General features: G+C 32.2%; 1 protein-coding gene and 1 pseudogene across 1 annotated transcript; both read right to left on the bottom strand.

Annotated features, from left to right (window-relative positions):
• On the bottom strand, nucleotides 305-4,664 carry LOC18587553 (alpha-glucosidase 2). The gene is made up of 12 exons (XM_018128699.1): nucleotides 4,362-4,664; nucleotides 4,122-4,190; nucleotides 3,901-4,038; nucleotides 3,677-3,794; nucleotides 3,064-3,146; nucleotides 2,844-2,939; nucleotides 2,071-2,239; nucleotides 1,848-1,988; nucleotides 1,679-1,767; nucleotides 1,390-1,575; nucleotides 636-803; nucleotides 305-500 (listed from the first exon to the last, which is right to left on the bottom strand). Exons 1-12 carry the CDS (start codon nucleotides 4,611-4,613, stop codon nucleotides 381-383), a joined length of 1,629 nt encoding a protein of 542 aa, XP_017984188.1. The 5' UTR covers nucleotides 4,614-4,664; the 3' UTR covers nucleotides 305-380.
• Nucleotides 19,522-25,667, bottom strand: LOC18587551 (annotated as a pseudogene).

The following is a 25,749-nucleotide window of genomic DNA, read 5'->3' as shown; positions in this document are numbered from 1 at the left end:
AAACCCTAAACCCTAACCCTAACCCCTAACCCCTAACCCTAAACCCTAAACCCTAAACCCTAAACCCTAAACCCCAACCCCCAACCCCCAAACCCCAATAACCGAAACTGAACCAAACTCTTTAGTCATCACACGCTTTTTTAAAACGGTTAGTACGGTTAGTTTGGTTCAGTTTCGGTTATTTTTAAAAAAGAGTTCGGTTGGTTTGGTTATTGGATATCTAAAACCGAACTAACCGTACTAACTGTTTGCACACCGCTCTTTTGTTTCCTTCATCTCTCTCCCACTATTTCTTTTTTCCACATTCTTCTCTCACCATTCAATTTTCTATTGTTTATATGGTGAATTAAAATGAAATTGTTAGCTGTTCAATTCAGCCATCACGCTTGGGCAATGAACTCCCAAACACAGTGAAAATCACCATGGACTCCCTTAGGGCTCAACCTCACTAATTGTAAAATGATAATTTTCAATCCTTCTTGTTTCAACACATATTTCAACTGCAAAACACACATTGGAGGTTCCTGATCAGATATGAGTTTTTTTTATATTGACCAACTTCTCCCTTTCCCAACTAGTTAGACGTTAGTTTTTTCGTGTTCTATTTCCCCCACTATAACCGAAAAAAAGGTTACCTCTTCACCAAATGACCATGGTTCATGGTTAATGGTGTCAGTCTCTGAGTGCCCATGACATAATGGAAACATAGCACCAAAGCCCATCCAACGTCCAAAAAGTTTGGGTGTTGCATTTCCAGCAAACCCACCAATATCAGGTCCTGATAGGGGCTGACCACTTAGGCCCTGTACACAATGTAAATGTAACATTTAAAACAAAGCCGTGCATTGTTGAGTATATGTGTTTAATAAAATGGTTTGAAGGATTTTCTGATCCAGTAGTAGGTAAGATATTGAATTTCAATGCCTGANCAAAGCCGTGCATTGTTGAGTATATGTGTTTAATAAAATGGTTTGAAGGATTTTCTGATCCAGTAGTAGGTAAGATATTGAATTTCAATGCCTGAAAGAAATTACCTACTATAAAAGAAAACAGCCTCCACATGTAAGAATTACCACAGTTTCTGACCTATAAATAGACAAACTATTTATTTTTTTGCACTATCATCTAGAAAGCACAGGATTGACTTCCCACGCACATACAACCACCCTGACAGCCTTAAAACCTTTCACATGAGAGAAAGAAAAAATGGCAAATAACAAAGTTTTGTAAATGTCCTGTCAATTTAATGCCGTACACAAAAATAAAACACCCTTGCAGCCTTATAGTTCATGTAAGAGAAAGAAAAGTTATAGTAGAGAAAGCAGTGAAACAGTTTCATTAGCCCATCTCTACACCAAACAAATAGCCCGATCTCCAAAATTGACTTACCAATTGAAGTACCATGGAGATGGACATGTGAAGGTGCTCCCAATTGGAAAGGTTATCTCTTGTCCACATTGCAGCATACCTTTGACTCGCAATAAATCCAGCTCTAGTTAGAACAAAGGGGTGCTTTCTTTTATCAGCTAGTTCCATCTCTTCATAAGTTGATCTTGCCATTAGCATCCCATATGCCTAACATAGTAACCAATATCAAGAAAAAAGGCTTAAAAAAAACATATGCAATCAATAGTTTATTTGAGAATTACTTGCGACTGCAAATGTTCAGGAACAGTACATTGTGATAGTGTGCATGACTTTGATGACCACCAAGTTCATTGTCACCCCGGTGAATGTTGCTCTCAGGCATTGTTTTTGTTATAGCTTGTCAAGAGCAGAGTGACAACAATCACCAATGGACAAAAAAAAAAAGCATGCAAGCATAAAGAGGATTTTGCAAATCACCTTAAAAATAGCTGGCTCATTCATATCATTCCATATACCATCGACACCATTAGAAATGAAATCTCTAACTAAATTCGCCCACCAAGAACGAATTTTTGACTGTGTAAAATCAGGAAAAACACAAGGCCCTGGCCACACATCCCCTAAGAAAGGAGGAAAATACCTTATCACAAATAATAAGAATCGGAATTAAGCTTACAAATATGAATTTGCGAAGGAGAATACCAACAAAATACATCCCATTTGCTTCCTGTATCCAAGCATCATGATCAGTCCCACTATCATAAACAAAGTAACCCTTTTCATGTTTAATCCCTGGGTCAGGCATCCATATTGCCTTGAAACCAATATGGTGGAGATCTTTCACCAAAGACTTTGGATCTGGGAAACGCTCCTGAGGGAAATCATCAACATTCATTTTTAATACAACAACTATTTGAAGTTTCACTTCTACGTGTCAATAATGAAAGGAATTATTGCCACTTGGCATATCTCAAAACATAGATGATAATTTATTGGGTAATAGCTGCCACTATAGAAAGCATGAAATTGTTTAGTCGGCACTACAGAGGGCAGAATTGTAATTTTTTGCAGTTCCAACCTACAAGTGATATTTGTTGAACCTGTTCAATAGATTACTATAAGACTTTTAAGTGAGTATGCATTAGAAATCTCAAGAAATACACAAACAGTACTCAAACTTAGAGATGTTGAAAACAACTTTAATGAGGCATGAAACCTGATCAAAGTCAAATCCCTGCATTTACATCAAATAAATCCTAATCAACCAGATATTTGGAATCAATCCCTGCTTTAACCCTATCTTTTGTGATCAAATGACAAGTCAACCTGATCCTTGTTGACATCTAAACACAAATTCTTCTTGGTCACAAACCTATAACCCACCACATGTCCACATAGGCAGGCCTCCCTGTATCTGTCATATGTTAGGAGTACCACAACTAAAATCCATAAAGATCATCAGGGGAAGAACATGCCTTGTCAAAAGTGAAATAACGAAAGCCATCCATGTAATCGATATCCATCCATATCACGTCACAAGGTATACCCTTCTCCCAAAACTTTCTTGCAACCTACATATATTGGTTACATATTAGGTATTACCATTTTCAAGAATGAAGAATCCTTATAGATATGAGGTGGATAAAAAGACTCTGGAGAACAGCATTTCAGCAACTTAGATAACTAAGCACTAACCTCAAGAACTCTCTCCTCAGAGTCATAGCTCCAACGGCATTGGTGATAGCCTAAAGACCATTTTGGAGCCATAAAAACAGTTCCTGAGCATAGATTTATAAGTTAATAAAAATGTACCGCTGTCAAAAAGATCATATTTAAATAACAACTGAATAAAAGAAACTGTTACGTCTATCAACCTCATCAACTAGTTGGTAATTCCTAACTCACAATAGCACCTGAACTATCAACGATAACATTGCTATTGATCCTATTAGAGTAGAACATTTCAAAATCGCATTTGCTTGAACTGAATTTCTATGAATTTATCATTCTCACATGCCTACTCAAATTGAAAACTTTTGTTTCCATGCTATTCTTTTCTCTAGTTAATTCACTTAAATGCCTCCAGTGGTAGATTCTTGAAATCAAACCCAGAGGTCAAAGATAGTGCTTGTCATCCAATTTCCAAAATTATGCCTCACCAAACACAAAACAAAAGTGAGACAATCATACAGTATGCATGAAAGATATAGTAGAATGTAACGAGAACAATAAATAATCATGGCTGCAAAAATAAATTTCAAAAAGATGTAGATTCAAGGTGCAATAGTTGTGTAGGTTTGGAAATTACCAATTGCATGAGATAAAGATGTCAAAACTGCACTGGGTGAAGGAAATGGACCAAATGTAATAACAGGAAATGAGGCTGGAGCATTAAACTGAATTCTGCATTTGATCCTTAGATCAATCTGCTAGAGAACAGGTTTGTTTGACCATTAAAAGGCAAATATATAAATCTAGAATAGTCTTTAGTAGGTATTCATTGCATAACTTAATAACAGAAAGTCACTACACCTCACAGCGCCTTGTCGTGTCAGCTAGAATTCCCAATGCCTCCCCATTTGGAAGAACAGCCAGCACCCAAGGATGTGATTGGTACAAGGATGTAGTTCCAGGACCATAACCCCATGCATCTGTGTTCCATGTAAAAACCTACAAGAAGTTTTACTTATCACCAGCAAAAAAGTGGGAAGAAAATACGTTCTATGGTGGCCATGTTCTACAAAATCACTCACTTTTTTTCCTGTTCGCTCTAGCTGCCCGCTAACTTCTCCAGTTCCATAAAATGAGGTACCAACAGGAAGCTTAACAAAAAGCAAAGTCCATCAGATGAGTTAATGAATAAAGAAGTGCACAGAAGACTTCAAAATCTACCAGAAAAGTGCACCAGCAAAGTAAAAATATAATATGCAGAATAAAAAAGGATCAATGATTTGCAGAGGCCACAAATACAAAAAAGCATTGCAATAACAGACCTCAAGTTTGACAAGCTGCTGTCCCAAAAGGCACTCAAAAGAAGGGATATACAAAGGAACCTTGTTACTCATGATTGGTACATCCCTGTCGTTGCTATTCATAAATGAAAGACTTGGATATGCTGCATCTCTATCGTTTGCAGAGCAATCAAATCGGAAAACTCCATCCTCCAAGATGGGCTCAAATATCATTTTCCCAGCAGTGGAGTCTGATGCTGCTTCCTTCACTTCAGAATTAGCCATTTTAGACATTAGCTTTCTCCCACTAAGTAGCTTATTGTAACTCCTTTCTGCATGGCAGCCTCTGTATTAGAAGTAGAAAGAATATTACATAACATTTCGCAAAGAAGCCAAGAAAGTTTAATGCTAGAAGCATGACATAGTGGCGGACAGGGAAATTCACATCAACATGCACATATAATTGCAGAATATCACCGTATCCAGATCTTGGCACTCATCAAAAAGCCAGAAAACATCCTACGATGCACCAAAATTTCAACAAAACTCAAAAAATACTAAACACTGCAGATATGAGGGTTTTAGCAGAAGTTACTGAAACGCAATTGAGCTAGATCTAGAGGCTGAACCTAATGGCTTATGAGAAGGCTGCAGGAAACAGGAAACACTATTGTTAATATACAATTTCAAGAGCAGAATATAGAACCCCGCTATGTTGCTCTTGGGATTAATGGCATTATACTTTTAGGATTCAACAAAAACACCCAAAAAAAAACTACAAATAGGAAATCTGAAATTTCCTCTTTAGAGTTTTAATACAAAATGAGTTTGATTCAGTGAGAAAGACAGCGAAAGAAGATTTTTATTGAATGAATTAATAACTATTCATCAAAAATCTTCATTATTCATCAAAAGTCATCACCCTTGAGTTTTGAACTAATAGTCACTTTCACTATTCATCAAAGGTTATATATCACCTTCGAGTTTTGAGTTTCGATCTAGTAGGCAACTTTTTTTTTAATTTGTCTCCCACCAAATAGTTTTTAAAAGTATTTTTTTTGTTTAAAATGATTTTAAATATTATTTGATTTCGTCGGTGCTTGCTAAATTTTATTGATTTTATTCGAAAATTATTATTAATATATTTTGATGTGGAAAATTTTATTACCTCTATTATTTATACTTTTTAAGAAATTCTCGATTTTTATATGTGGCACAAACCCTCGTTTGAAATGAATTACTTTTATAATCCTGCATTTTTATATTCACTGATCTGCTATTTGCTTGTTTCCCATCTACGCCCTACTTGCTAAGTCGATGATTATCACTGAGTCAATGAGACTNACTTGCTAAGTTGATGATTATCACTGAGTTTATGAGACTTACACCCCTTTATTTCTCCTTTTGCAGATAGTAATTAACTTAACGTGTAGTCAGTGACGCGTTCGATCCACCGTGAATAGGTAAAAGCATCTTCTAGCATTTTATTCCGAGTCGCTTCGCTATTAGAGATCAAGTCGTAGAATTTTATTTATTAAGTTGTAAACGAATTCTAAATTTTTATATAAGTATTAATTTGGAGATTATAGATTTTAAATGCATATACTTACGAATAAAAAGGAAAAAGTTTGTATTGATTTTTATATTTATGGTTCAATTTAGTATATGAAGTATCAATATTATATGGTGATTGAATGTAGTAGTTTAACGAGCAAATTCTAGACAGACTTGTTCGAGACTTAGCGGGTCTTTTTCGAAAGTCTTAGACCCCGGCAGCGACCAGGGAGAGGTCGTTGCACGGCGGCACCAAACCCAGGCTTTAATACCCTCTAACCGACGACACTTACCCAAACTTTCCCTCTCTAACCGGCGGTAACTAAACCTAAACTTTATCTTCTAACCAGCAGCACTAAACCCAGGCTTTAATACCCTCTAACTGGTGGCACCAAACCCAAGTTCACTCCCCCTTTTTATCCGATCCAATCCCCTTCCAAAAAACTTCTGAATCTCTACTCACCGTGAGAGAGAAAAAAAGTAGAAATCCCATTTCTTTTCCGTAGTTACTCCCTATTTTCGGTTGCTTTTCATCATTTTTTTTTTATTGTAGATTGTGGTTTAGGCTGCTAGAAAACTTAGGGTTTCTCTTTTGATTTTTGGTTGCTGTTGTGGTTTTTTGTAGCTGCTATAGTAGAGTTTTTATACTTAATTCCAATCTTGGGGTGACGTTTCCACTTTCTGTCAGACGCGAGTTTTCGCATTTGGCACAGCTCATTGTGCCAATTGTCCAACTTTTTCTCTTTTTTTTTTAAACTTTATTTATTTCATCTGTTTTTGGAGTATTCCAGATTTTGTTTGGAAATTTAATCTTTGATTAGTGTTTTAATCTGTTTTAATTGTTTGGATCCATCTTTAGTTGCATTAGTTTTATTGGACTAATTTTTTATATTAGACGACCAATGTGCCCAAAGCTGCCCAACAACCCCAAAGCTCAATTTTTCAATTTTGGACTGGACATTGGCCTATGAGATTAATGAAAGTCAGTCTATACAAAAATAGAAATAGAAGTTAAATTAAGCCCAAATTAACCTGAAGATAATAAGTGAATAAAATTAAACTATGGTAATGATGATTAATTCTTAAAGGTAGATAAGATAAAAAGGTAATATAGGTAGTGTCTACAATGATAAATGGGATATAGATAAATTAAAGTCTTTCTCCCTGAATTTATAGTTGAAAACATCATTGAAATTCGCATTGAAAATTCTTGTGATGATGTCATATATTGGGTTCCTACTTCTAATGATGATTTTTCTACTACGAGTGCTTGGGATATAATTTATCAAAAAAACATTGAGTAATGTTTTCGAGTTAGTGTGGCATAGAAGCATCCCACTTACAATTTCATTCTTTTCTTAGTGAGTAATTCACGGATGGTTACCTATTGAAATGCACTTAAAAGCTAAGCGGTTTCAATTGGTATCAAAATGCCAATCTTGTCGTTCTGAGGAAACTTTGCTTCATGTATTTTTGCAAGGTCGAACTGCGCGCCAGGTTTGAAATTTTTTTGCTCAATTTTTTTAGGGTTTTGTTATTCAGCCACAAAACATTATGCAGGTGGTTTGGGCATGGCTTTATTTAGGCAACTACACAAAGCATAGACATATTCAAGTTTTAATGCATATTTTAATATGTTGGTTCCTATGGGTTGAACGGAATAATGCTAAACACATGCATTTAGGAGTTTATCCTCACCGTGTTATATGGCATATTATGTGATTATTGATGCAGCTTTATAAAGAGAATCTACTACACAAATGGCAATGGAAAGAGATATGCAAATTGCAAAGCTGTGGATGATCAACTTTCCAAATTAACCACCTACACCACCCCAAATTACTAAATGGTTGAAGCCATGCCTTGATGAAATAAAGTTGAATGTCGATGGGAGCTTGAAAAACCAATTTCAAAAGGTTGCAAAAGGAGGTGTTGTGCGCAACCATCCAAGTATGCTATTTTTTAGATTTTCAAAAAATTTTGGCCTCAATAACTCGATGAAAGCCAAGCTTCTTACACGTAAAAGAGGGCTATTTTTATGCCATGACTATAATTTTTCCAAAATTTGGATTGAAATGGATGCTAGAGTGGTAGTGAATATGATAATGGAAGGGACTTCCAGATCTTATGATACTATATATATTTTAGCTTTTATAGAAGAATGTTTGCAGAATTTTTCCTATAAAATCACTCATATTCTTCGTGAAGGTAATCAACCTGTGAACTTCTTTCTAACTGAGGTTATTCACATCAAGGGCGTAATGTGTTCATTAATGCCGAAGATTAATTAAAAGATGCTTTGAAGCTTGATAGGATTAATCAACCCTATATTAGATTTAAACATGTGTAAGGGAGTAATACTCCTTAATTATTTTATTTCTTGTAAGAAAGTAATACTACTTAGTTTATGCTTTCATAGATCATATGCAAAAGAAGTAGTCCTTTCTCTTAAGCATCTTTATGATTTATTTTATATGTTATTGGATGTAAGTTTCATGTACCCCTCCCTTATATACTTTATATTTTAAATCAATAAACCTTTAACAGGGTAATGCTAAGAGAATCTTCCAACAGAAAAAAACACCAAACCTTGAAACCTAAACCCTTAAAAAATAAACAATAACTATGGTTTTTTTTTTTTTTTGGTTTTGCCTTCTTGTTTTCATGCAAATTGCATGAGAAAGATGTAAGAAAATAGGGAACTGATTACTTACTCAAGAAACATAGTTTGTTTAGAAATAAAAGATAGAAGAATAAAACCAAAGAAAATTTAGGACCCATGTTTCTTTAAGGACAAAAACTATGTCTCTATGTTTCTTTTGATTCTATGCACCCAACAAACCAAATAAAGAACCTAAAACTTCTTTATTTTTCATTAAACTAAAAGGGAGCCCACAACAAACGAAGAATAACTGAAAATCCTTCACAAAGAGAAATAATGAGTGTGAAAGATATGAAGAACATTGAATAGAAATTTACTGAGAGCAAAAGTTGGGAGTTGCAGTTTCTTAAGAATGAACGGTAAACTTGAAGAGAGTTTAACTAGGCCTTTTGTTTGCAGAGCATGCCATTGAGAATATAACAAGGCCTTTTATAAAAGAGAGAGCTTTATGCCAAGACTAAAAATAGTGTAACTGAATTAACCAACTTTGAGTAAAAAGGTGTGTCCTGTGATCGCACGAGAAAGTTTTTTTTTCCTTTTTTAGTTTAGTCGATTAAAATAAGGACTTCAAGAGGGAAATATATACAAATTACTATTTACTATATTAATTTTTGATTCCTAAGCTAATCATAGATGAAAGAGTCATCTGTTGATAAAATAAGAAGCTATAATATATTTGTAGTTATGAGCATCCTAATTTAGATGTACAAGTATTGAAAGTTAAAAAAAAAAAAAGTAAAAAAAGCACTTCATTTCTCCACCTAGAAGACAAAAAATTCCTTACGCTTTGTCACCATTTTCTTCAACTTTGTTCTATAGCTAAATGCTATCAAATGACATTTTTTCACGTGACAAGAGCTTACTGAAAATCTAAATTTTGAGTTTAACAAGAACTTAAATCTTGATACTTTTTTTTTCTCCTCTTTCTTCTTCTTTCTTCTTCATGCTAGCAATCAAATTTCTCTTTCAATTCAAACCGTCATACTCAAATTTCACTTTCAATGCAAACAGGTAACTAGTACTCAAATTTAATTTTTAGTGTATATAACTAATACTCAAATTTAATTAGTGTTTGTGTAAAATAAAACAAGAAAATTAATAAACCAAGTAGTTTGTAGAGAATAATAAAGCAAAGTAGATTGTTGAAGCAAAGAAAATTCAAAACTCGCATTTCTTTAAAAGATTGTCTAGCGAACATATTAATCTTTTCTACTTTTATTATATTATGAACTAGCAAATAAACTCTAAACCTTGAACTCTAAACCCTAAACCAAGAATCCTAAGCTCTAAACCCTAAGATATTAAATTAAAACTTAGGGTCTTGAATTTAGAAAATAAATACATTCTTTCAATTATACATATAATTTCAACTTAAGAGTATATAATATTTGAGGTTAATTTAAGGATAGTGACTCCCCGCATGCCATAATATTTTATAATAAAATAAATTTATAAAAACATGAATATAAATTAATAAAAATATATAAATATGGATAAAAATGTATAAATATTAAATAATTATTATTTTAAAACCATATAAAACTTTGAAAAACTACCCAATAAATTAAAATTAAAATTCTAAAGCTACGAGAAGAAACATGACCGAAATCTCACGTTTTTAGGGCACACACGCACCATCCATTTAAAAAGCACGTTTTTTCACACAATTTTAACACGTTTTGAGTTTTTTCAAAATTGGTTGCAATACACTTATATTTTACGTAACTAAACCTTAGATATCAACTCTATAACACATGTAAGTTGATTTTTAAGAGATCAATTTGAATTAGAACATATAAAATATAAGTGAATAATGAAGAACTAGATTTCAGATTTTACGTTGAAACTTGAAATTTCACTATCGAATTCTTATATCTACTATCCCTTAACCTGTTTACACCATTTACTACTCTTTACTACTTACTATTAAAATGTCCAAACACTAACTAATCAAAAACTTATTAAACTATTACCATTTACTTTTTCATAATCAATTGCACTATGAAGGATTAGGAATAGAAAGTTCTGGGCCTTAATTATTACTAACTTTCACATTTTTCTTCGTCTGCAATTTATTCTACGTGTGCTCTCTCATAGTGCAGGTGGTTGCATCTTTCACAAGGCACATTTGGTAGAAGTAACTTTCAGCCTTACTTTTCAAACAACCATGCCTTCCTTTCATTATGACATGTAAAAAAATAAAATAAGTATTTTATCCATTGAATAACTTAGAACAAAAACAGAACAAACACGTTATATTATTTCTTTTAAAAGATCAATAAAAGAGCTTCTGACTCTTGTCAGACAAATAGCTTAAAAATTAGAATCATGGAAAATATTTATTTTTTTAGCATTTTGTTAAGTTTAAAATGAGTATAAGATAATTTCTTCCTTCTTTTTCTTGAATATATGACACTTTCTTCCTAACAACAACCATTTCTACAAAAATTAACAATTTAATATGATTGACATGGATCGTAACCGCAGCAGAACGATACAATCTTTATAAACTCAAATATGATATTTAGTGTCTAATAATACCATGAATGAACCATCTTTGAAGCAATCAAATTCAAACAAATCAATCAAAAGACTAACAAAATGTAGAAACAAAACCAAGAATTTACCGCCCAAAGGAAACTTGAAGGCTTTTTGTTTGTGGTGTTGAAAGTAATGGAAATTTGAAGAAGAAAATATTTGTGAAAAAATCAATAAAAGAGCTTCCAACTCTCATCATACAAATACTTGAAAAATCAAGATCTTGGAAAACATTTATTTTTCTAGCATTTTGTTAAGTCTAAAATGAGTATAAGATAATTTTTTTCTTTCTTCTTTTCTTGAATATATGATGCTCTCTTCCTAAAAATAGCAATAATTATTCCAACTATTATCTTTTTCAATGTCACTATTTCTACAAAAATTAACAATCTAATCTCATTTGGCGTAGATCGTAACATCAGCAGAAAGATATAATCTTTATAAATTGAAATATGATATTTAGTGTCCAGCAATATCAAGAATGAACTCTTTAAAGCAATCAGATTCAAATAGATCAATTAAAAGACTCACAAGAACAGAGGAACAAAGCTAAGAATTTACCACTAGAGGAAACTTGAGGAGAGTTTACTAGGCTTTTTGTTTGCAGTATTGAAAGTCACAGAAGTTTGAAAAGAAAATATTTGTAGAAAGAAAGAAAAACTTTCTCATTCATTCCAAAGTGAAAAACAGTTACAAAGCTTTGTTTATATACAAGAAGGTAAAGAATAAAAGGTTAAAGAGGGAAAAATAGTTGGTTTGTTACTAACTATACAAAAACAAAATGGTGAGTATTGATAGGTTAGATTAAATAAAAACATGTGTTTGACTTCTTCTCTTTTCAAATGCTCACTTGTGCCTCACATGCTTCTCTTCTCCATATGTCATTGAAACATATACTCTAAAATAAATTAATGACTATGCAAATGCCATCTGCTTAGACTTCTTTTTGGAAAATTCTCAAGCCTAGCTATTTTAATATCATTGGTTAAGGTGATATTTACAGAAAATTTGTCATTAGTCGATTTTTTTCTTTTGATTTACAAGAATAGTGCATTATGCAATTTTTGTAGAAAAAATAATATTTTAACTATTTTTGACAAGTGTTCGTAAACATGAATTGATAAAACTCTAAATTTAATTAAGTACAAAGATTTAATTTAGATTTTTGTTAAAAATTTTGTTTGTATAAGTGTCAGATGTGAGTTGATGTTATATATGTGTATTTTGGTGAGAGAAATGCTAATTAATTTTTAAAAGTGTATGGTCCAATAATTAGTGCCCGTTTGGCCTGACATGTTTTTAACTTATCTACTACTTAAAAGCACAAACTGCGCCAAACAGGATTTCGTAAAAAACTCTTAAAAAATAATTTTTTTTTAAAAAATAATATTTGAAAAAAAAAGAGCTTAAAAAAAAGGTCCAATTAGAAGCTTTCTCTTATTTATTTTTTTTAAACACGCCAGCTTATTAGGAGAGCTATTTTTTTCCCAAAAGATCGTCTCTCTAAAAAAAATAGTCCCTCCCTCTTTCCTTTTCGATCTTCCTCTCCTCTCTCCCTTTTTTGTAAATCATCATTCTAGGATTTTTGTTCTTACAAAAATTAACAAAAAAAAGATCTAAAATTCAAAATTGCATTTAGGTATTTTTTTTCTTTCTATTTTGTTTTTCATTTTATTTTCTATAATTTTTTTGTATTTTGAAAACTCTCTTTATTAGTTGATATTTCTCAATTTATTGTTTGATATGATAATTATGTGATGTTTATTTATTCTTAACTTCTTTATGGTGTATATAATATTTGATGATTATGATTAAAATAATTAATTAAATAGGTCAATGGTTGTTGAGATAAATTAGATGAAAATTGTGATAATATTTGTTGATTATGGTTGTTGAGATAATATTGTTCATGGAGGTGGACTTTGTTAGTAAGGATATCAATAGCTAAACGTGATATTCCTAAATTATTATTACCACCTTAGACTTCTTTTCTTCTTTTTTGGGATATCCTCCATTGTTAAGATTAAGAGCGTGTTTGGCTTGGCTTTTTTCTAACTTAAAAGTTATTATAAAACTCTTACAAAAAATAATAACTTTTAAAATTAAGTTAAAACTGTTTGGTGAATTTACTTTTTATAAGTTCTTTTTTATAGACAAGTTGTTTGGCAAAATAATTTATATAAACTATAATTTTGATTAAAATTACCATAAATGATATTTAATAAATAACTTTCTAAAAAGAAAGAAAAATTACCTGGTCAGCTGAATCCTTAACAAATTGTAATTTTTTTAGGGAATACTAAAACCTGACTTAAAACTAAAATAAAAAAGAATAAACTTAAAATAATTTGAAAGAGATTAGAGATTTGGACCAACCTATATGATCATGTCTAACAGTATCAACTTTGTGACAAAAAGGATTGAAAAAAATATCATCTAGGGTTTGGAAATCAATTTTCATCTAATTCATTTCAACAACTGTTGACCTATTTGACTTCAATCATAATCAATAAATATTATATACACAAAAAAAATTAAGAACAAACAAATATCACATAATTATCATATCAAATAATAAAGAGAGTTTCCAAAACCCAAGCAAAAAGAATGATAAAAAAAATGAAAAACAAAACAGAAAAAAAAATACCTGGATGCAGTTTTGATTTTTTTAGTTTTCGTTCCTCTTAATTTTTGTAAACAAAAAAAACCCTCGATTTGCAGAAAGGGAGAGAGGAAATGGAGATCAATAGGGAGAGAGGGAAGGAGTATTTTTTGAGGGAGGATTTTTTGGGGAAAAAATAACTCTCCTGATAAGCTGGCGTGTTTTTTTAAAAAAAAAAAAAAGCGAAGAGAAAGCTCATAATTTGAGCTTTTTATTAAGCTTTTTTTTTTAGATTTTATTCTTAAAAAAAAAACTATTTTTTTAAAAGCTTTTCACGAAATTCTGTTTGGCCCAACTTCTACTTTTAAGTAATAGATAAGTTAAAAATAAATTACACCAAACGGGCACTAAGAGTTCCAATAGTCGACTCACTGCTTTCTTTCATCTCTTATTTTTTTATTTGATTTAATTTTTTTCTCTTGATTTTATTTATTTATTATTGTTCAATAAAAAATTATTTATGAATTATGTGTTACTTATAAATTATTTGTGAAACTCTTTTTTTATGATTTATGATTAATTATAAACTTTATGTTATATACAAATCCTTCTAATATTTTTAAAATTTTATTTTAAATAGATAAAAAATAAAATTATTTTTTTTATTTTGAACAAAAAAATTCGTGATTAATAAAAAATTATTTATTAAATACCCTTAATGGTAATTGTAACAAAAATTAGAGTTTATATAAGTTGTTTTGCCAAACAACTTATTTATAAAAAGGAGCTTATAAAAAGTAAATTTACCAAATAACTTTAGTTTAATTTTAAAAGCTATTATTTTTAATAAGAACTTTATAATAACTTTTAAATTAAAAAAAAAAGTCAACCCAAACATACTCAAAATACATGAAACTTCTCTTAAATTTTTGTTTTTTCCTTTTTTGGTGTGAAAGTGAATATTATGACTCAACATAGGATATTTATTAAAAGTATACATTATTTATATACTATGCAATTATTTGTTAATCTCTCCATTTTAAGATTCAATCAATTTCACATTATTTCGAAAAAATGGATATTCAGGGAGGAATGTCTTTGATAGAAACTGCATCAACTACATGATATTTTTGTTGCTAAAAGGTTGTGAAGCTGCAAATCCTTGGGAAATCACTAGAATATAATTTTTAAGATAATGAGCATTTTCTATTGGAATATAAGCTACATATCTCAGTAATCACGTACCATTACTAGTTTGAGAAAATCCTAGGGCCTTAAGATATATAAATCACCGATGCCAGTTTTATAGTGTTTGAGATGTTTGAGTTTCAATGATTATCAAGAGCAGATGATTGTTTTTGTATATGACCATGCAGCAATGGATAAAATGTCTACTACTTCGTAGAAAAGATTAAAGGCATGTGTAAATGAGGTTCTTGTGATAAGAAGAGGAAGCGTTGCAAACAAGTAAGAAATGTATCAAAGGGGATGGAGAGAAAGATTGAAGCAGTTTCTGAAATACTAAATGTTGTGGCTGGTGGAAGAGAATAAGAAAAGAATAGGTATTCTAAGTGAGAATAGGCTAAAGAAAAAAGCTTTGAGTGTGAGTCGGGTAATTTTAAAAGTGAAAGAGTAAAGTCCCCTTTTTTGAATTGTGAAGGCTCTATATATAGTGCCAAAAGTAACAGTTATAAGAAAATGTTTTAATGCACGTAATAAATAATATTATTAAGGAGAATTTTAATGCTAGGTAACCATTACTGAGAGTTAATATCTAGTAATGGTTAGAAACCATTATATGGCTATTGAAGTAAGTAGATGTAATAAGACTTGTTCTTGAGTAAAAGTTATCAAAGAAAAGCTATACGTGAACAGGTACCAAAGAAGAAGTTGTACTGAACAGATATAAAAGAAGAAGGTGTATATGAACAGGTATATGGGATCAAGATAGGAGGGTGAAATACTTGTATTTCAGGAAATAGTTAATAGGAAGACCTCTTAACTATCTCCATATCTGAGCCACCAAGCCAAACTCTCCGAAACATCCCAAAATGAAAGTAACCCATGAACCCTACCACTTATTCCGAGTTGCTTTCACTGCCATCCAAGTGAAGTGATTATTCTATGTGAAGTAGTTGTTCTACTTATATTAGTTATTCCATATGGAGTGGTGCTCTACTTATTCTAGTTGTTCTATACTAAGTAGTGTTTCACTTGTTCTAGTTATTTTGTGTGAAGTAGCACTTCACTTGTTCTAGTTATTCTTTGTACTGTATTATGTTGTAATATAATTATATAAAGAATAGGTATTAACCAAAATCAAGTATTTACAGCATGCAATCCAATAATACACTAATGGAACAATAGCAAATAATTTGACTTGGATCTACTTATAAGATTAGTATTGCTCAGTTACAATTCAAATATCAATTCACATTAGAGAATCCAAATGCAAGGTAAATAAATTTTATAAAAGATGAATGTTTGGAAACTTGTAAAATCAAAACGCTATTGAACATGTCAACACTCAACAAAGATCACAATAACCATTTTGTCTAGAAGAAACTCAAATTCCTCCAAGTGAGTTTTAATTTACTATTATTACACCCCAACCAGCTGAATTACTACCATAAACCTTATGTTGCCTATATGGCTTGTGTAAATACCCTCAACTACCCAATTACACATCATTCATTTCCCAATAGTTATTATAAATAACTACAATTTTAATTCTATTCTCCCAATGACTTCTTGAGGTAACACGACCTTGAAAACAACATAGTGATGAATTAAGCTTTTCTCATCCTGTAACGTATGAATATTTTCCAATGCACCCGCTTTAAGATTTGGGAAGTGTGGCATCCCCCTCGAGGCCTACTCCAAGGTATTGTATGGTCTGGGTCTATCTGAAATGGTTAAAGGTGTTCCCTTCGTGGGGAGAAAAAGGTCTTGGGTTCGATCCATGGGATCGAAAAGGTTCATGTGCCAGAACTGCTGCAGCGGGGCACACAAAATAGACCCAGACCATACAATACCTTGGAGTGGGCCCCGAGGGGGATGCCACAAGAAACCATAAAATACACATGCCACCTATTTAATACGCACGTTTAACTCGTTTTGAGTTTTTTCAAAATCGGTTGCAATACACTTATATTTTATATAATTAAACCTAAGATATCAACTCTATTACACATGTAAGTTGATTTTTAAGAGATCAATTTGAATTAAAACACATAAAATATAAGTGAATAATGAAGAATTAGATTTCGAGTATTATGTTGAAACCTGAAACTCCACTATCGAATTCCTATCTCTATTATCCCTTAACATGTTTGCATTATTTACTACTCTTTACTACTTACTATTAATATGTCAAGATACTAAACAACCAAAAACTTATCAAATTATTATCGTTTACCTTTTCATGATCAGTAGAGAGAGAGTTTTGGGTTTTAATTATCTCTAACTTTCACCTTTTTCTCCGCTTGGAACTTGTTCTACATGTGCTCCCTATGTAGTTGGTTGCATCTTTTGTAAAGCACCACTCCTTTGTGTTTGGTTCGAAGAGGATTGTAATGATGCTCCAAACCATCAAAGAGATCAAAGGATTTTTGGCACACTTGGCAAAAGTAACTTCCAACCTTATTTTGCAAATGACCATGCCTTCCTTTCATTATGACATGTAAAAAAACCAAGAAGAGTCTTTTATCCATTGAATAATTGAAAACAAAAACAGAACAAACACGATATATTACTTCTTTTAAAATATCAATAAAAGAGCTTCCAACTCTTATTAGACAAATAACTAAAGAATCAAGATTAAGGAAAATATTTATTTCTCTAGCATTTTGTTAAGTTTAAAATGAGTATATGATAATTTCTTCATTCTTCTTTTTCTTAAATATATGACACTCTCTTCCTAACAACAATAATAATTGTTTCAACTATTTTCTTTTTCCATGTCACTATTCTTACAAAAATTAACAATCTAATCTCATTTGGCATGGATCGTGACCTCAGCAGAATGATACAATCTTTATAAACTCAAAAATGATATTTAGTGTCCAATAATACCAAGAATGAACCATCTCTGAAGCAATCGGATTCAATCAGATTAATCGAAAGAATTTACCGTCCAGAGGGAACTTGAAGGCTTTTTGTTTACAGTGTTGAAAGTCAATGATTTTTTTTTTTTAATTGGAGAACACCAACCAATGAACCAAATGCTCATATACGAAAGTCACAGAAGCTTGAAGAAGAAAATATTTATGGAAAGATAATAAAAGAGTTTCCAAGTCTTGTCAGATAAATACCTAAAGAATCAAGATCACGGAAAACATTTATTTCTCTAGCATTTTGTTAAGTCTAAAATGAGTATGTAATATAATTTCTTCTTTCTTCTTTTTCTTGAACATATGACACTCTCTTCTTAAAAACAACAATAAATATTCCAACTACAATCTTTTTTAATGTCAATATTTATACAAAAATTAACAATCTAAGCTCATTTGGTGTAGATCGTAATTTCAGCAGAAAGATACAACCTTTATAAATTGAAATATGATATTTAATTTCTAATAATACCAAAAATGAACTCTATAAAGCAATCAGATTCAAATAGATCAATCAAAAGACTAACAAGAACCGAATAGAGACAAGAATTTATCACCCAGGAAACTTGAGGACAGTTTACTAGGCTTTTTATTTTCAACATTGAAAGCCACGGAAGCTTGAAGAAAATATTTGCAGAAAGAAAACTTTCTCATCCATTCGAAAAGCAAAAAATTGTTACCAGGCTTAGTTTATATACAAGAAGGTAAAGAACAAAAAGTTAAGGAAGAAAAATAGTTGTGTTGTTACTAACTGATTATACAAAAACAAAATGATTGAGTATTGATAGGTTCGATCAAATAAACAACACACGTTTGACTTCTCCTCTTTTACAATGCTTTTCTTCTCCATATGTCATTGAAAACATACACTCTACAACGAATTGATAACTACGCAAGTACCATCTGCTTGGACGTCCCTTTGAAAAATTCTCAAGCCTGGCTTTGAATTTGAAGTCTATTCTAATATCTTTTGGTTAAGGTGCTATGTAAGGAAAAATTTGTCATTAGTGTATTTTTTTCTTTTAAATTTTACAAGAATAATGCATTAAATGTAATTTTTTTTAAAAAATATTTTAATTATTTTTAACAAGTGTCTATAAACATGAATTAATCAAGCTCTAAATTTAATTAAATACAAAGATTTAATTTAGATTTTTGTTAAAAATTTTGTTTTTATAAGCAGCGGATGTAAGTTGATGGTACATATGTGTATTTTGGTGAGAGAAATGTTAATTAATTTTTGGTGTGAAAGTGAATATTATAACTCAACCTAGGATATTTATTAGAAAAATACATTATTTATATACGATGAGATTATTTATCAATCTATTCATTTCAAGATTCAATCAGTTTCACATTATTTTTGAGAAATTGGAGAGAAGAGTTTTTGACATCATCATTTTTGTTGTTAGACTGTGAAGTTGCATATCTTTGGAAAATCACTGAAATATAATTTTTAAGATCATGAACATTATTTATTGGAATATAAACTACAGATCACATACCATTACTGGTTTGGGAAAATCCTAAGGCAATACATAAATTGCTAATGCCGAGTTTTATAATGTTTGAGATGTTTGAGTTTCAATGATTATCAAGAAAAGATGATTGTTTTTGTACATGACCTTGCATCAATCCAATAATACACTAGTGTAAGAGTAGTAAATAATTTGACTTGGATCTACTTGTAAGATTAGCATTGCTCAATTACAGTTCAAATATCAATTCGCATTAGAAAATCTGAATGCAAGGCAAATAAATTTTATAAAAGATGAAAGTGTGGAAACTCGTAAAATCAAAACCCTAACTTGTAAACACTCAACAAAGATTACAAGAACAATGTTGTCTAGAAGAAACTCATTCCAGTGAGTTTTAAATAACTATAATTTTAATTTTGTTTTCCCAATGACTTCTTCAGGCAAGACGACCCTGAAAACAGCATAGTAATGATTCAAGCTTTTCTCACCCTGTAACCTATGGACACTTCTCAATGCCCCTGCTTCAGGATTTGGGAGAGCATGAAATATTCGCCTAATTCTTTGATGGACAAGTGCCATGGCACACCTTAATTACAAAGCCAATGCCCAGGTATCAGATAATGGCAACACTTCAAAAAGGAAGAAGTCAGGAGAAAGAGTAAAAAAAATGCTTTTCTCTTGCACAAATAACCATTTGCCATTGCAAATTCACAGCTCATTTGTAATCGTAGCCAGGGTTTATTTCATTTATGTCATATTAAACAAGTTGGCACCTCTATGTGTACTCCAATCTTAAGTATGCACTACTGTACAGTCAATCAGAAAGGATTATATACGTAGTAATGCACCCATTAAGGGGAAAGACCTTCTTAGCTGCTAGAAGCCTAAAATTGAATAAACTAAAGAAGAAATAATCAAAACGTGTTATCAGGCAGTTTAATCAATGAAGCTGTAGTGGAAGAATTTTTTTTTCCCCTTATGTATTACGTAGGGATTTATGAAAAAGAAGGTAGCTAAAATTTAGAAAACACAAAATACAGCATGAAATTCAACATGCTTAACCAACAAGCATGTCCTTGACAAGCAAACAACTTAATATAAGGCAAAGCAAACCCTTGACCAAAACCATTGCACTTTTAACCAGACACAAGCGAGCAATCACAAGAAAGTCTCATCCCAGTAGAAACTGAAAAGCCTTTAAAGTTTGAAATCAAATATTCTAAATCTTAATATCAAATTATAGATTAAATTAGTTACATTCAGTTTTTCATTCTATAAAAAAATTAAGTAAAACATAAACAGAAAGAGAGATAAGTTTTTTTTAACTTAATTGTACAAGGCTCCCAGACAAGATAGATGTCGTAGCCAGTACACAAATAAGGCCCGACTAAGGAGTGGGAACCTTCAGTATGAGCATCCTGTTCCCCACCATTGTTGACCTAAAGTAGTAGCATTAGACACGACTGATATAACTCCAACCAAACAAGTCTCTAGAAACCTTCACATAATTATTCAACATATAGACTGTTGCTTCAGTAGTTACTAGAACTGCTACATATTTTATATGATTTTTATATGATGCTTTGCATATCATTGGGTACATCACGTTGAATCCATTTTTTGAGTCCTCAAGGTTGATTTTGAATCATTTTGTAAAGATTTATGTCTCGCATATAACATTCGTACGAAAAACTAATCACAAACCAACTTTTCCAAAAATGGACAAATTTAACCTACTTCAAATATGTTCGACAAATTTGCTGTCAATGATCAAGAAATTGTTATTAGTTTGAAAAACCCATAATTTTCTTTAAAGATTAAAGGAAACTGTAGTTAAACATAAAGCTATGCCAGTCACATTTTTCTTCTTGGATGGCAAACATATTTTAATAAAGTGGGTCAATAAACATCCTTTTAATTCTAAGAGCAAGCTAGAAAAACCACTACAGAATAAATATTGTGTGCAGAAAAACAGATGGTCTCCAGTAGAATTTTAAAACAGCATTGGAGGATATGTTTATATGCACCATCAGGATGAATATTGAACACAGGCAGAAGAATGTTAACTCACATTTGCAAGGTTGACGATCTTTTGTCTCTTTGCTGGAGAAACTGAGGGTGGAGAATGAGCGCAATCAACTTCATACAACTTTTCATTGTGGCCAGAACCAGGGAACAAATGTCTGTCCCTGGCAGCAGAAGCTTCAATAGCGAAAATAGCAGCATGTCATAATGGGTGCCAATAACAAGGACTTGTATGCAATGGCTGCTGAGCCCACTGCCGAGGCTTTAAACAAGAAACAGCAGTGTAACATTGTTGGAGATTATTAATTGACCCATTTGAAACCATAGTTATATCTCTTGCTATCCTGTTAGCATCAGCATGAGAAGTGAATGTTTCCAACTGTTTAAAGCAGCAGGTTTCAGTCTTTGCTTTATCTGTTTGCATATGCCAAGAACAGACTTCATCACATGCACTTGCAATTATCAGCTTAACTGACGGATCCACTATTATAGTAGGATTGGAAACCTGCAGAAAAATGTAGCTTTAGATGAGAACAACATAATATCTGCAAACAACAGAAACCAAGAGATGGAACACCACCAGAAAAGGATTTAAGGCATACTTAAATATAATTTAATGAAATAGGACTTCCTTCTACATGGCCTTATTTATTCAGGTTCGGTTATCTTACACAGGCCATCGATATGCAGTTTATATTAGGGTTTAGAGAGAGCTCATATGCATAGGTTATTTTGTCGCATCTGTTATTTTTTATCACTGAAAATTTTGAATTGCAGAGTGAAAATTTTTGAAAAAAGATAAATTTGTTTAAGTGACAGACCAGGAGTTAAAAGCAGTATCAAGAAACAGTCCTAAGGTAATTTCATGAGAAGCTAAACACAATTCATCATCAATAACCAAGTGCATCAAATCTCTTTTCTAATGAACTCTTAGGCTTAGTTAAACAGCACATCCATAAACAGAAGTTCATCAAAAGCTAATGCAAGGCAGCCACCAAACTTAAGTAAGCCTTAAAACTCCTAAATTAGTCACATTAAACAAAGAACTAGTTAGTCTTCTCTTTCGTTAATCCTTCTGCAACATAAAGCATATTTTCCTTATTTTCCAAGTATTAGGGTTTCAGGCTTATATTCGGAACTTTGCATTTTACTAGGGTTTAGTTATAAATGCCTTGTTAGTTCTGTTTGTAGGAGGCTTGGCTATACAAATTATTGAGATATTGAGATTTCGGATATTTGATATTTGAATTATTGAGATATCTAAGGATTCTAGCAGAGAATCCACGTTATTGCTCAAGTGTTTCAATTGTTCTATGTCAAGCACCCTATGTTGTCTCTAAGTCAACTTCCAGGAACCAATCATGGGGTCCTGATACTGTCTGCCTTGTAGAAATCACTATAAACCAATATTTATAGAAGCTCTTCTTCCAGTTTGTGGGCTCTTTGCTATTGTAAATGGACTGGAGTTCACACAAAACAGCCTATAAGATAGATATCCTAAAGCAAACAAAGATAAAATGACTGCATGAGAAAACAACTAAAATAATTACCAAACTATCTCCAGACTTTGCCAACTCTACAGTGGACTTCATAAAGCTGAAAACTGATTTAGTATCCTCTTCACTAAACCCAGTAATGCCATCAATATTGCTGCAAATGGAAAAGAAGAGTGATTGCAAAGCAAGCATATCAGGAAACATATTATAGTCTTTATGATATAAAGGATTACAGCTTGTGACAGGTATCAAAAATAAGTTAAATGACTGATAAAATAATTTTAACTCCACAGATTATAAAAAGTTAAACATTCACAATCCAATCACGATTTCCTCCAACATATAGCAAGAGAAAATGTGCCAATCAAAACGTTTCCCATGCAACCAAAGTGAGTCCTTACGTGGTGGTAATAATCTCTTTCATATCCCAGTGTTTGAATAAATAAATGAACACCATTTCCTACTCTATTACATTTGCTATCCTACGAAAAGAAAGAAAATACAACAAAAATACATTTTAGGCTATTGCTTTCACACTATCAAAAGTAAGAGCATATTTTGAGTACTTAATGTGTCTGAAATTATTGTAGTTTCCCTAAGTAAAAGTTGCTAATTTTGTTTCAAGATTGAACATAATTTTAGAGCTTCTGATTAAAATTTAAGAAGCTGTTACTCCTACTACGGAAGTTAACTAGTGGCTAGCCCAAGCGTGAAAGCATATGTTTAGACTTTCCACTACTCTTTTGATAATGCTGCATATTTGCTAACCTATAATTCATTTAGGTAATATTTTAAAACAAAACATCACACGAAGAACTTCAGGAGGTCCCAAGGGTCGTGCCTTCTGTAAAGGCAGCTTTTAGAAAAAATATTTAATAGGAAAATGAAAAGGGAAAAGAACAAAATTTTCAATCAAGAACTTTCTACTTCCACCGATTTCAGTCAACTGAAAAATTTAACAAAACAAAGAAAACAAAAGAGCAAATTCACAGGGAATAAGTTAAAAGAACACAATGTGACAATAACAATGATAATAATAACAGAAGACAGCGACAAAGAGAGAGAGAGAAGACCCATATAGAGGTGCACGAACATCCACAAAAGAAATAATGAAACAAAATATAAAATGGGGCAAACAATTTCCTAAGTTTTAAAACATCAACAATTTTAAAGAAAGTGTAAAAGGACAACAGATATGATATAGGAAAGAGAATCAAGATAAAAAGAACTTTTCAATCTAAAGTTGATATTCGGCACCTTCATCTTCCATCAAGGAAGAGCAGTAATGCAAGGTTATTGTTTGTTGTTATCCACACACTTTAATACCCTTTTGTTTTAGAAGACCCATTGGTAGGATGGGGGAGGGGGAACTAAAATTAATATTAGATAAAATAATGTTACTACAATATTAAAAAAAAAAGACGGCCCACTTTTATAATGAAAGGACACAAGTTGTAGGAATTCACAATCTCCTGCACTTCCAGTGGCATGCTGTTGGATTGTGTTTCATTTTCACAAGCTAAACATAATATCACAGACAACTCTGGGCTTCCTGTCACACAAGCCAATTGAAAGTCACATCCATATGCTTGAGATTTCCATAAGGCGACAACACAAAAGATGTCAAATAAAGAGAATTAAAAGCAGCATGCGAGCATAATGATTTCTGAATGTTCAAATAGGATTGACATTAATTACCGTTATGAACATTTTAATTAAGGTTTCATTTCTTGAACAAAAATGAAAGAAAGAAAGGAGAAATTTTTCAATACACACTCACACACACACACACACATATATATATATTGTCTAAGAAAACTAGGCATTCATTGATACTGTCCCTGACCCCCTTGGACTTGGAGATGCATTCTTTGAATCCGCTTCACATGACGGAGATTTTCAAGTGGCGCTATCTGATTAAGCCGCCTATCATTCCATCCCAGATTGCCAACCACAAAAAATAATACTAGTATTTAGTAACATCAATTTTATTCTGGTTTGAATAATAAAGAAAAAGCAGAACTAACCTTCTTAACTCACCTTACAAGAGTATTGGCATGTTTTGCATCAATTACGGAAGCATAAACATTCACTGTATTTGTCAGTTACAGAAATAGAATCAGAAACAAAAAAAAAGGATGGGGTTTGCGGTGGTGGTGGGGGTTGATAAACTCACCAGTGGGCTGCTGGCCGTGGGGAACACGTGGCTTGTCTGTAGTATGAATAATTTGCAGTGTGTACTTGTCCATTGTGATTTTGTTGAAGCAAAAACTGGGCTTGTAAAAAGTTGCCTAGCTCGAAAAAATGGCAATTCGAAAGTTGAAATTTCAACTTCACTTCTCAGTAGAGAGAGAGGCAAGAAGCAAGGGAGAAAGGATTTCAAGTTCAGCAGGCAGCACTGTGTTACTGCTTCTGCCGCCTGCAGGGTTAAAGCCCCTCAATTCAATTGGTCCCTTTTATGCTCTTAAAATGCAAAAAGAAAAGGAAGAAAGAGTCAGCTAGCATTTGCAGACAACAAAAGAAAACAGAAAAAGAGGTAAGGAACAAGAAAAAGAAGAGACTTAGTGATGATATTGTCTCGGATTTCCAGTAACCCAAACCAAATTGGTTATAAACATGTAAAATCCCCGCCAGCCATTTTCAGTAACTAAACTCAAAATATCGGCACTACAAATTCTAGAAACAAGAGGACAGAGGATAACAACTGGTAAAGCATCAGAAGAGTAAATTTACAGATTCAGGAAAAAGAAAGCGGTAGACAGGGAAGAGAACGCTCACCGCTATCGGTAGATACGGAGATGGAAAGAAAGAAAATTAAGAAACTCGAAAGGCCTAAAGTGCCGTCGTTTTAGCTTCTAGCAGTACACTCTTGACTCTGTCTGCGGCAATGGGTGAGAGAGCGACAAATGGCAATTTTTGGTTCACTTACACGCATGGCCTTTATACAGAAAAAAGGAAGCTGT

This window comes from Theobroma cacao, chromosome 10 (genome assembly GCF_000208745.1).
Source record: "Theobroma cacao cultivar B97-61/B2 chromosome 10, Criollo_cocoa_genome_V2, whole genome shotgun sequence".
Lineage (NCBI taxonomy): Eukaryota > Viridiplantae > Streptophyta > Magnoliopsida > Malvales > Malvaceae > Theobroma > Theobroma cacao.
Note: the sequence above shows the minus strand (reverse complement) of the source record. Positions and strands in the feature narration are given on the sequence as shown.

Excerpts from the sequence above, each read along its gene's own strand:
- LOC18587553 (XM_018128699.1), bottom strand. The coding sequence starts at position 4,613 with ATGTCTAAAATGGCTAATTCTGAAGTGAAGGAAGCAGCATCAGACTCC. Across the intron at positions 1,989-2,070 it reads AAATGGGATGTATTTTGTTG|GGGATGTGTGGCCAGGGCCT; the intron begins GTATTCTCCTTC and ends CTCCTTTCTTAG. Across the intron at positions 501-635 it reads CATGGTCATTTGGTGAAGAG|TTGAAATATGTGTTGAAACA; the intron begins GTAACCTTTTTT and ends TGTGTTTTGCAG.